The 13,551-nt window shown below is 44.9% G+C and overlaps 1 protein-coding gene across 3 annotated transcripts in view; it reads left to right on the forward strand.

The window, feature by feature from the left end:
• The window catches only part of LOC129825324 (pleckstrin homology domain-containing family G member 1-like), a 78,316-nt gene that overhangs the window by 50,168 nt on the left and 14,597 nt on the right, over positions 1–13,551 (forward strand). For 2 of the 3 annotated variants that reach the window (XM_055885329.1, XM_055885328.1), the window contains exons 5-8: positions 7,819–7,865; positions 11,653–11,803; positions 12,140–12,271; positions 13,278–13,460. In XM_055885329.1, the coding sequence (XP_055741304.1) occupies positions 7,819–7,865; positions 11,653–11,803; positions 12,140–12,271; positions 13,278–13,460 (513 nt within the window). Of the gene's footprint in view, positions 1–1,847; positions 3,710–7,818; positions 7,866–11,652; positions 11,804–12,139; positions 12,272–13,277; positions 13,461–13,551 lie in introns of those variants that run through there. The other variant, XM_055885330.1, reaches the window with a different exon arrangement.

Raw genomic sequence — 13,551 nt, forward strand, 5'->3', positions numbered from 1 at the left:
CAAAAGTGACCAAAACATCAGCCAGGAAGCATAGGAACTGAGAAGTGGTCTGTGGTCACCACCTGCAGAATCACTCCTGTTTTGGGGGGTGTCTTGCTAATTGCCTATAATTTCCACCTTTTGTCTATTCCATTTGCACAACAGCATGTGAAATTTATTGTCAATCAGTGTTGCTTCCTAAGTGGACAGTTTGATTTCACAGAAGTGTGATTGACTTGGAGTTACATTGTGTTGTTTAAGTGTTCCCTTTATTTTTTTGAGCAGTGTATATATATATATAATGAAAATAAAAGTAACAAATAATTAAAGAGCAGCAGTAAAATAAGAATAGTGAGGCTATATACAGGGGGTACCGGTACAGAGTCAATGTGCCGGGGTACCGGTTAGTCGAGGTAATAGGTACATGTAGGTAGAGTTAAAGTGACTATGCATGGATAATAAGCAGAGTAGCAGCAGCGTTAAAGAGCGGTCTGGGTAGCCCTTTGATTAGCTGTTCAGTAGTCTTGTGTCTTGGGGGTAGAAGCTGTTAAGAAGCCTTTTGGACCTAGACTTGGTGCTCCGGTACCGCTTGCCGTGCGGCAGCAGAGAGAACTGTCTATGACTAGGGTGGGTGGAGTCTTTGAAAATTTTAGGGCCTTCCTCTGACACCGCCTGGTATAGAGGTCCTGGATGGCAGGAAGCTTGGCCCCAGTGACGTACTGGGCCATACACACTACCCTCTGTAGTGCCTTGCGGTCGGAGGCCGAGCAGTTGCCATACCAGGCAGTGATGCAACCAGTCAGGATGCTCTCAATGGTGCAGCTGTAGAACTTTTTGAGGATCTGAGGATCTATGCCAAATCTTTTCAGTCTCCTGAGGGGGAATAGGTTTTGTCGTGCCTTCTTCACGACTGTCTTATTGTGTTTGGACCATGATAGTTCGTTGGTGATGTGGACACCAAGGAACTTGAAGCTCTCAACCTGCTCCTCTGATTGTGGACTCCACTTTTCCTGTTGTCCACAATCATCTCCTTTGTCTTGATCAGGTTGAGGGAGAGGTTGTTGTCCTGGCACCACACGGCCAGGTCTCTGATGTCAGTGTTTCTACTGTGGTCCTTTGTAGCTCAGTTGATAGAGCATGGCACTTTACATGCCAGGGTAGTGGGTTCGATTCCCGGGGCCACCCAATATGTAAAATGTATGCACGCATGACTAAGTCGCTTTGGATAAAAGCGTCTGCTAAATAGCATACTGTGTAAATGCCTGTTGTGGTTTAGGACTCAATCAGGAGGACCCAATGTACTGGATATACTTTGGATTGTGTGTGCGTGCGTGCGTGCACACCAGTCAAAAGTTTGGACACTCAAGGGTTTTTCTTTATTTTTTACTATTTTCTACATTGTAGAATAATAGTGAAGACATCAAAATTATGAAATAACTCACATGGAATCATGTACGGTAGTAACCAAAAAAGTGTTGAAGAAATCTAAATATATTTTAGATTCTTCAAAGTAGCCACCCTTCCCCTTGATGACAGCTTTGCACATTCTCTTAACCAGCTTCATGAGGAATGCTTTTCTAACAGTCTTGAAGGAGTTCCCACATATGCTGACCACTTGTTGGCTGCTTTCCCTTTACTCCGCGGGCCAATTCATTCAAAACTAATCTCAATTGGGTTGAGGTCAGGTAATTGTGGAGGCAAAGTCATCTGATGCAGCACTCCATCACTCTCTTTCTTGGTCAAATAGCCCTTACACAGCCTGGAGGTGTGTTTTGGGTGATTGTCCTGTTGAAAAACAAATGATAGTCCCACTAAGCACAAACCAGATGGGATGGCGTATCGCTGCAGAATGCTGTGGTAGCCATGCTGGTTAAGTTTGCATTGAATCATAAATAAATCGCTGACAGTGTCAACAGCAAAGTACCATCACATCTCCTCGTCCATGCTTCACGGTGGGAACCACACTTGTATACTCCTCACCAATGTCCAGTCTCTAGACACCAAGGTGGATGAAATTAGGGCAAGGCTTGCCTTCCATAGAGACATCAGAGATTGTAACATTCTCTGTTTCACGGAAACATGGATCTCTCCGGAATATGTTGTCTGAGTCGCACTGACAGAAATAAACATCTCTCTGGGAAGAAGAATGGCGGGGGTGTATGCTTCATGATTAACGACTCATGGTGTAACCATAACAACATACAAGAACTCAAGTCCTTCTGTTCACCTGACCTAGAATTCCTTACAATCAAATGCCAACCATATTATCTCCCAAGAGAATTCTCGTCAGTTATCGTCACAGCTGTGTATATACCTCCTCAAGCGGATACCACAGCGACCCTCAAGGAACCTCACTGGACTCGATGTAAACTGGAAACCATATATCCTGTGGCTGCATTTATTGTAGCTGGGAATTTTAAAAATGCAAATTTGAGAACAAGGCTACCTAAATTCTATCAGCATATAGATTGCAGCACTCGTGCGGGCAATACCCTGGACCACTGCTACTCTAACTTCTGCGATGCATACAAGGCCCTCCCTCGCCCTCCCTTAGGCAAATCCGACCACGACTCCATCTTGCTCCTACCGTCCTATAGGCAGAAACTCAAACAGGATGTAACCGTGACTAGAACCATTCAACGCTGGTCTGACCAATTGGAATCCACGCTTCAGGATTGTTTTGATCACGCGGACTGGGAAATGTTCCGGGCAGCCTCAGAGAATAACATCGATCTATACGCTGACTCTGTGAGTGACTTTATAAGGAAGTGCATAGGAGATGTTGTACCCACTGTGACTATTAGAAATCTACCCTAAACAAAAACCATAGATGGATGGAAGGCATTCGTGCAACACTGAAAGCGCGAACCACTGCATTTAACCATGGAAAGAGGACTGGGAATATGGCCGTGTAGTTATTCTCTCTGCAAGGCAATCAAACAAGCGAAATGTCGGTATAGGGACAAAGTGGAGTTGCAATTCAACGGCTCAGACACGAGACGTATGTGGCAGGATCTACAGGCAATTACGGACTACAAAAAGAATACTACGAACAACGTCACGGACAACGCCGAATTGCTTCCAGACAAACTAAACAGCTTCTTTGCCCGCTTTGAGGATAATTTCAGTGCCACCGACACTGCCCGCTAACAAGGACTGCGGGCCCCCCCTCTCCTTCTCTGTAGCCGACGTGAGTAAGACATTTAAACGTGTTAAACCTCACAAGGCTGCTGGCCCAGACGGCATCCCTAGCTGCGTCCTCAGAACATGCACAGACCAACTGGCTGTTGTGTTTACGGACATATTCAATCGCTCCCTATCCCAGTCTGCTATCCCCACATGCTTCAAGATGGCCACCATTTTTCCTGTACCCAACAAGGCAAAGGTAACTGAAATAAATGACTATCGCCCCGTAGCACTCACTTCTGTCATCATGAAATGTTTTGAGAGACTAGTCAAGGATCATATCACCTCCACCTTACCTGCCACCCTAGACCCACTTCAGTTTGCATACTACCCCAACAGGTCCACAGACGATGCAATCGCCATCACACTGCACACATCTGGACAAGAGGACTACTTATGCTAGAATTCTGTGCATTGACTACAGCTCAGCATTCAACACCATAGACCATCCAAGCTCATCATTAAGCTGGAGGCCCTGGGTCTCAACCCCGCCCTGTGCAATTGGGTCCTGGACTTTCTGATGGGCGGACCCCAGGGGGTGAAGGTAGGAAACTACATCACTTCGCTGACCCTCAACACTGGGGCCCCACAAGGGTGCATGCTCAGCATATATATATATATTTTTAGTGGATGAGTTAATTTACTTTTACAAGGGCAATATTTTATAGATCTGTTCTATTTCTGTGACTTTGGTTTGCTGTTTTTGGGTCACAGAGTACATGTTAGGATGGAGAGAGAGTGTGTGTGTATTAGGAGTGTGTGCGTGTTGGTGGGACATCTGGTTGTGTTTAGCTGGCTCTCTGGTGGCAGACTGCTGGAGACTAAAGAGAAGCCTGCTCTTCAATTTACTGCTTTTCCCACGGAGAACCTTCAGGCAGTGTTTGTGTGTGTGTGTGTTCACACCTACACATGTACTATAGTATAGTATGTATGTATGTACACTAAAAGTGTGTGTACACCTGCCTTTTTGAACATCTCATTCCAAAATCATGGGCATTAATATGGAGTTGGTCCCCCCGTTCCTGCTATAACAGTCTCCACTCTTCTGGGAAGGCTTTCCACTAGATATTGGAACATTGCTGCGGGGACTTGCTTCCATTCAGCCACGAGCAGTAGTGAGGTCGGTCACTGATGTTGGGCGATTAGGCCTGGCTCGCAGTCGGCGTTCCAATTCATCCCATAGGTGTTCAATGGGGTTGAGGTCAGGGCTGTGTGCGGGCCAGTCAAGTTCTTCCACACCAATCTCGACAAATAATTTCTGTATGGACCTCGCTTTTTTGCATGGGGGCATTGTCATGCTGAAACAGGAAAGGGCCTTCTCCAAACTATTGCCACAAAGGTGGAAGCACAGAATCGTCTAAAATGTATTTGTATGCTGTAGCGTTTAAGATTTCCCTTCACTGGAACTAAGGGGCCTAGCCCGAACCATGAAAAACAGCCACAGACCATTTTTCCCCCTCCACCGAACTTTACAGTTGGCACTATGCATTCGGGCAGGTAGCGTTCTCCTGGCATCTACCAAACCCAGATTTGTTCTTCAGACTGTCAGATGGTGAAGCGTGATTCATCACTCCAGAGAACGTGTTTCCACTGCTCCAGAGTCCAACGCCGGTGAGCTTTACACCTATTGAGCCAACGCTTGGCATTGCGCATGTTGATCTTAAGCTTGTGTGCGGCTGCTCGGCCAGTAAAACCCATTTCATGAAGCTACCGACGAACAGTTATTGTGCTGACGTTGCTTCCAGAGGCCATTTGGAACTCAGTGAGATGATTTTTACGCACTTCAGCACTCGCCGGTCCCGTTCTGTAAGCTTGTGTGGCTTACCACTTCGCGGCTGAGCCTTTGTTGCTCCTAGACGTTTCCACTTCACAATAACATCACTTTCAGTTGACTGGGGTGGCTCTAGCAGTGCAGAAATGTGATGAACTGACTTGTAGCATAGGTTGCATCCTATGACGGTGCCACGTTGAAAGTCACTGAGCTCTTCAGTAAGGCCAATCTACTACCAATGTTTGGCTATGGAGATTGCATGGCTGTGTGCTCGGTTTTATACACCTGTCAGCAACGGGTGTCGCTGAAATGGCCAAATCCACCAATTTGAAGGTGTGTCCTCATACGTGTGTGTGTGTGCGGGTGCGTGCATGGGAGTTATTTTTGGTATGAATAGAAGGGTGTGGCCTTCTATAATTGTACTTTTTTGACTGTATGTCACATGCCCATGTGTGTTGATGGCATCACTTGTTCTTGTTCTCGAGTGTTTACGGTATATGTGCTTGTAGAGTATGAGTGTTTATGTGCAGAGCCACAGGAACCAGACAGCTCCCCAGTCATCTGTCCTCTGTGTTTATGATGCTGTTTCCTGTGATAACTGTCCACTTCCTGTTTCTGGCCTAACCCAGAGTATTTATGGACACATGATGAACACCATCAGGACCAGGGCAATTATCAGTTACGCAACTCCAGGGTCATGTGAATGCTCGACAGCAAGTGGAGGGGGATGACAAAGGAAGGAGGGTATGGAGAGATGGAGAGGGATATGAAAGCTAGAGGGCTAGAGATGGAACATGAGAGAGGGAGAGATGGTAGAAGATATGTAATGGCATAAGTAGTGAGAGACTGTGATCAAGAGTGAAAGAGCGTGAACAGAAGAGACAGAGACATTCAGCTTGATGGAGGTAGAGAAAAAGGGATAGGGAGGACAGCGAGGTTCATTCCAGCTTTGATAAGTCATGCTGCCTCTAATGTCTTTAAAGTGCAGGGAGGCATGAGAGGTGGAAACGGACAAATTAAAGGGGTAGGGATGGGAAAATCAGTGTCTACAGCATATAGCGCTCAACATTGCCTTTAAAGGGTCAATCAGAAGTTGCTACATACATTTTGGTACTCATAAATTAATGATATGTACCCACTGATTCTTCAAGATATAACATATAAAGTCCTCATGAGCTTAGTTCAACTGTCGTACCCAATCAGAAACCAAAAAATAAGCTTGTTTTACTCCAATGTTTGTAAACAAAATAAATGTAAACAAACACTTGTATAGCCTCAAAACATGGTTAAAACTATAAATGTGATATCATGGAAGGTCAGTCCTTGCATCCATAGCTGAGAAGTTGAGAACTATGAATTTGAGAGTGGTTACATTTCTCCAGCCCCGTCCTTCAGCTTTTTACCGAAACAGGGGCGGAGAGAACGCTTTGTTACCGTTTCAACTGCTGATTGAAGCTTTAACTTATCTGGGATATGTGGGACGCTAACGTCTCACTTGGCCAAAAGCCAGAGAAAATGCAGAGCGCCATATTCAAATAAATTACTATAAAAATCCAACTTTCATGAAATCACACATGAAAGACACCAAATTAAAGCTACACTGGTTGTTAATTCAGCCAACATGTCAGAATTCAAATAGGCTTTTCGGCAAAAGCAAACGATGCTATTATCTGAGTTAGCACCATTGTAAACAATGAGAGATAAGCATATTTCAACCCTGTAGGTGCGACACAAAACGCACAAATAAAAATATAATTCATGCCTTACCTTTGACGAGCTTCTGTTGTTGGCACTCCAATATGTCCCATAAACATCACAAATGGTCCTTTTGTTCGATTAATTCCGTCGATATATATCCAAAATGTCCATTTATTTGGTGCGTTTGAGCAAGAAAAACACTGGTTCCAACTCGTGAAACATGACTACAAAATATCTCAAAAGTTACCTGTAAACTTTGCCAAAACATTTCAAACTACTTTTGTAATACAACTTGAGGTATAATCGTAAATAATCGATAAAATTGAAGACGGGATGATCTGTGTTCAATACAGGATTAAAACAATCTGTAGCTAGCTTTCTGGTCATGCGCCTCTAACAAACAGTACACCACAAGTGACCCTGATTCAAAATGGCCGTACTTCTTCATTACACAAAGGAAAAACCCTCAACCAATTTCTAAAGACTGTTGACATCCAGTGGAAGCGGTAGGAACTGCAAGAAGGTCAATTAGAAATCTGTATTCCCAATGAAAATCCATTGAAAAGAGAGAGAACTAAAAAAAAAGATCTGAATGGTTTGTCCTCGGGGTTTCGCCTGCTAAATAAGTTATGGTATACTCACAGACATGATTCAAACAGTTTTAGAAATTTCAGATTGTTTTCTATCCAAATCTACTAACACTATGCATATCTTATCTTCTGCGGATGAGTATCTGGCAGTTGAATTTGGGTATGCTTTTCATAATTTGGGTATGCTGCCCCCTATCCTAGAGAAGTTTTAAGACATGGATACTGGTAATCAAGGTTCACTTTCATTCTCTGCCTCTAAACTGATGTGAGAGGCCTCCTTATTCTATCCTCAGGAACGCTTGACCACTGACTCACCCGTGGTAACCTCCCCCCTTCCCCTTGACACAAACACTCCATTTACTGGAAACTCACTCTCACTCTTCCCTGTTGGCACACATTTAACAAGGTTCTAAAAATTCTCTAGTCAATAGAGGAATTTAGGTTGGTTCTAGGGAGGATGGTTTATTTCCTCCGCTGCTGCTACTGGTATGAGTGATTTCAGGTACTGATGCCAATGTAACATGAATGTAATTATTTGATCAGGCCCTGATGCTAATGTAACATTAATGTAATTATTTTGTCTTTCTTTCCCAGAGTGAAGAGTTCCACATTTACACTCAGTACTGCACCAACTATCCAAGGTAAGCAACCCCAACTATGACTTCTTACACAAGATTATTTTATGGTACTTGTGTGGTAAAACCAAAGGCTATTGTCTATATTTGGGTGGAAAATAAAGTTACATTCTAAATTTGGGTGGACAAAGTTATATTCTACTTGTGGGATAAGTTGAGCAATTTTTTACATTGTGCATCACTCTGTGCATCACTCTGTCAAGGGAAATATAGTATTCTTTCTAACAAAGTTATCTACATGTAAAACTGTATACAAAAAATTAGGAACACCTTCCTAATATTGAGTTGCACACCCTTTTTCCTTCAGAACAGCCTCAATTCGTTGGGGCATGAACTACAAGGTGTCAAGTGTTCCACAGGGATGCTGGCCCATATTGACAATGCTTCCCACAGTTGTATCAAGTTGGCTGGATGTCCTTTGGGTGGAGAACCATTCTTGATACACACAGGAAACTGTTGAGTGTGAAAAACCCAGCAGTGTTGCAGTTCTTGACTCAAACCGGTGCGTCTGGCACTCATATCCATACCCCGTTCAAAGGAACTTAAATCTTTTGTCTTGCCCATTCACCCTTTGAATGGCACACATGCACAGTCCATGTCTTGTCTCAAGGCTTAGAAATCCTTCTTTAACCCGTATCCTCCCCTTCATCTACACTGATTGAAGTGAATTTAACAAGTGACATCAATAAGGGATCACAGCTTTCACCTGGATTAACCTGGTCAGTCTGTCATGGAAAGAGCAGGTCTTTATGTTTTGTATACTCCGTGTAGTCTGCCACACTCATTGTGTGTGTCAGAGGATGCTGGTGGTAGGGGCTGTAGGAGGACAGGCTCATTTGTAATGGCTGTAATGAAATACATGGAATGGTATCAAACATATGGAAACTCCATTCCATATGACTCCATTCCATTTATTCCATTCCATCCATTACAATGAGCCCGTTGTCCTATAGCTCTTCCCACCAATCTCCTCTGGTGCGTGTTTGACAGTCTGTGTAGTATGAACATATATAGACGTATAATCTTCCTCCTTGTGATCTGGATTTGCATACAGGTGAATCTCACCTTCAAGTTCTTGATTCCCAGAGTGTCGTATATCTTTGTACTGTCTTTATAGAGCTACAGTACCCCAGCCTCTCTCTCTGGGTAGCCCTGATATACATCCCAACCCAACAGGAGTCTATCTCCCTCTCTATTTAGTTATTTATTTGAAAGGGAGCCTGTTGATAGAGTTACAGCCCCTTTTCGGACAGGTGGGTATTATATCCGCCACCTTATCATACTCAGTGGCTGGCTTTAATGTTTTATTTCACCTTGTGTGAACGACGTCTTGTCATAGGAAACCATGTGCGTGTGTGCATGTGGTGTGTCTTGGGGCCGAAAATGTGAGACAATTCTTCACAATGAAGCCTAATGAGAGCAGTGCGTTTCACAATGGTTGTGACACATTACAAGCCGTACACCATTGGCTGCGACGTGTTGTTTTAGCATTGTGATGAAACACACACTTCACATGCTACTACTGACAAGTGATTATTTAGTAGTTGAAGGTGATTATTTAAGTAGTTAAATATAGCGTGTGTGTCCACATTCTAGTGCAGCTCTCCACAGGCCTCACATTGTTATCTCTGTGAAACCCAACCTGAGAGCTCAGAATGACGGAGATACATCTACAGCCTCGGTTCCTACTGTAATTGTGTGTGTCAGTCGGGTCACCAGTCGTTAGCTAGGGTCACCAGCTGTGTGGGGGGGGTGGTTCACACACATACATACATACACACACACACACACACACACACACACACACACACACACACACACACACACACACACACACACACACACACACACACATACAGTGCATTCGGAAAGCATTCAGACCTCTTGACTTTTTTCATTTATTTTTTTTTAGCCCTTTTTCTCCCTGATTTCATGGTATCCAATTGGTAGTTACAGTCTTGTCGTATCGTTGCAACTCCCGTACGGACTCGGGAGAGTCGAAGGTCGAGAGCCGTGCGTCCTCCGAAACACAACCCAACCGAGCCGCACTGCTTCTAGACACAATGTCCACTTAACCCGGAAGCCAGCCGCACCATTGTGTCAGAGGAAACACCGTGCACCTGGTGACCGTGTCAGCGTGCATTGCACCTGGCCTGCCACAGGAGTCGCTAGTGCGCGATGGGACAAGGACATCCATGCCAAACCGTCCCCTAACCCGGCCGACACTGGGCCAATGGTGAGCCGCCCCATGGGTTTCCCGGTCACGGCCAGCTGCGACAGAGCCTGGACTTGAACCCAGAATCTCTAGTGGCACAGCCTTAGACCACTGCGCCACTCGGGAGGCCCTAGACCCCTTGACTTTCCCCATATTTTGTTACGTTACAGCCTTATTCTAAAATGGAGGAAATCGTTTTTCCCCCTCATCAATCTACACACAATACCCCATAAGAAGTATTTTTACATTTTTGCAAATTTATGAAAGAAAAGAAACACATTTACGTAAGTATTCATACCCTTTACTCAGTTCTTTGTTGAAGCACATTTGACAGCGATTACAGCCTCGAGTCTCTTGGGTATGATGCTACAAGCTTGGCACACCTGTATTTGGAGAGTTTATCCCATTCTTCTCTGCAGATCCTCTCAAGCTCTGTCGGGTTGGATGGGGAGTGTCTCTGCACAGCTATTGTCAGGTCTCCCCAGAGATGTTTTATCATGTTCAGGTCTGTGCTCTGGCTGGGCCACTCAAGGACATTGAGACTTGTCCTGAAGCCACTCCTGCGTGGTCTTAGCTGTGTGCTTAGATTTATTGTCCTGTTGGAAGGTGAACCTTCGGCCCAATTGGAGGTCCGGAGCGCTCTGGAGCAGGTTTTCATCAAGGATCTCTCTGTACATCGTTCATCTTTCCCTCGATCCTGACTAATCTCCCAGTCCCTGCCGCTGAAAAACATCCCCACAGCATGATGCTGCCACCACCATGCTTCTCCGTAGGGATGGGCAGCAGGGTAGCCTAGTGGTTAGAGCGTTGGACTAGTAACTGAAAGGTTGCAAGTTCAAATCCCCGACAAGGTAAAACTCTGTTGTTCTGCCTCTGAACAAGGCAGTTAACCCACTGTTCCTAGGCTGTCATTGAAAATAAGAATGTGTTCTTAATTGACTTGCCTAGTTAAATAAAGATTTTAAAAAATATATATCTTTCCAATTTGTAAGTCGCTCTGGATAAGAGCGTCTGCTAAATGACTTAAAATGTAAATGTAAAATGGATGGTGCCAGGTTTCAATATTGGTTTCATCAGACCAGAGAATCTTGTTTCTCATGGTCTGAGAGTCCTTTAGGTGCCTTTTGACATACTCCAAACGGGCTGTCATGTGCCTTTTTACTGAGGAGTGGCTTCCGTCTGGCCACTACCATAAATGCCTGATTCTTGGTCACCTACCTGACCAAGGCCCTTCTCCCCCGATTGCTCAGTTTGGCCGGCTCTAGGAAGAGTCTTGGTTTTTCCAAACGTCTTCCATTTTAAGAATGATTAAGGCCACTCTGTTCTTGGGGACCTTCAATGCTGCAGAAGTGTTTTGGTACCCTTCCCTACATCTGTACCTCAACACAATCCATCTACTTACAAACACTCTGACCTTAAATGGGCCTTTACATGACCTTGCACTGTTCCCTTAGACAGGACTGTGTCTGTGGGATCTGTCATTCTGTATTTTAATTGGGCTACAATATCTGTCATTGTTTCCTAGGATTAATATCATATTTTCTTTTTCCTTCTCTCCCTCCATCTCTCTCTCTGCAGGTCAGTGGCTGTGTTGACTGAGTGTATGAGGAATAAGGTGTTGGCTAAGTTTTTCCGGGAGCGTCAGGAATCTCTGAGACACTCCCTGCCTCTGGGCTCCTACCTGCTCAAGCCAGTGCAGAGGATCCTCAAGTACCACCTACTGCTGCACGTCAGTAATACACCTAAGCGCACACACACACACACACACACACACACACACACACACACACACACAGACACAGACACAGACACACACAGACACCTACATCACACTAGCAAAACCCCACATAAGCCTAACACTCAGACCACAAAGAACTGTGTGTACGGTAATATACTGTATGTAAAGTTAGCCACCAGTCTATTTTTGAACAAGCTAACCCTACTGCCAAGAAATACCGGGCCAACATAGCTGGCTACTGCAGAAACAGATGGTACCCAGTCTAACGTACAGCTATCCGTGTACATTACCCACTCTAACACTGGATGTGTTTTCTGTCCCCTGTAGGAGATAGCCAACCACCTGGAGAAGGACACAGAGACATATGAGGTGGTGCAGGAGGCCATAGACACCATGCAGAGAGTGGCCTGGCACATCAACGACATGAAGAGGAAACACGAACACGCCGTCAGGCTGCAGGTAAGATTACACTTGCAAATGAACATGCTCACACACATATACACATGCACATAGGCACACATTCTCACACATACCTGCATATGCAGTCAGGATTTTTACTATAGTCTGGTCATGGCAATAGATGTATGTAGAGCAGGTACAAACACACACACACCTGCCATGTTACAAGTTGGCGAACACACACACACACACACCTATAAGTTGGTCAACACACACACACTTGTCATGTTACAAGTTGGTCAACACACACATTTATTCTGCTCCAACAAAGTACATTTGGAATAGTCTGCATCTTAATGGTTTGAATTAGACTGACATTAGTGGCTGTCCACATATCCTACCATTGTTTCACTAGCTTTCACCAGTCTAGGCGGCTTCCCAAATGGCATGCTATTCCCTACATAGTGCACTACTTTTTATTAAAGCCCTATGGGCCCTGGTCAAAAGTAGTGCACTATATAGGGAATAGTGTTCCATTTGGGACGTAGATTCTGTCTGTCTCCGCTAGGTTATGCAAGACATTGTTTTCCAGGGCTAATGATGGCCTTGCATAACACAGCCGGCAGATAAAAGAGAAAGTAGCTTTATTCAGTGGGGAGGAGGATGATCAGATGAGTGAAGGAATGTGTGTGGAAGTATTTACTTAGGATCTGAGGAAGAGTGCTTAGCTGACCTGTCTAATTCTCTCTGTCCTTTTTTGTCTCGCTCCTCTCCTTCCTCTGTTCTTTTCTTCCTCTCTTCTCCTTCTCATGTCCTTTCCTGTTCTTCTCTTGTTCTCTCACCTGTTTCTCTTAACTCATTCTCATCCTATTCCTCTCTCTCTTTCCCACCTCTCCTCCTCCGCTCTCTTGCTCTCTCCTCCTCCTCTCTCTCTCTTTCCCTCGCCCTCTCACATACTCTTCCCCCTGTCCTACTCACTCACTCACTCACTGACTCACTCACTCACTCACTCCTCTCCCTCACTCCCTCCTCTTCCTCCTCCCTCTCTTCCCTCCCCCTCTCTCAGGAGATCCAGAGTCTGCTGACCAACTGGAAGGGGCCTGATCTGATTGGCTACGGTGAGCTGGTTCTGGAGGGGACATTCCGTCTGCAGCGGGCCAAGAACGAGCGCACACTCTTTCTGTTTGACAAACTGCTGCTGGTCACCAAGAAACGCGAGGAGGCCTTCACCTACAAAGCCCACATCCTAGTCAGTCACAACACTAATGCTAAAATATTTGACAGAAAATACCTCCCAAAACTTCCTAAGGTGTAGCAGTCTTTATACTTCTAACCCAAAG

Source organism: Salvelinus fontinalis, chromosome 27 (genome assembly GCF_029448725.1).
Source record: "Salvelinus fontinalis isolate EN_2023a chromosome 27, ASM2944872v1, whole genome shotgun sequence".
NCBI lineage: Eukaryota > Metazoa > Chordata > Actinopteri > Salmoniformes > Salmonidae > Salvelinus > Salvelinus fontinalis.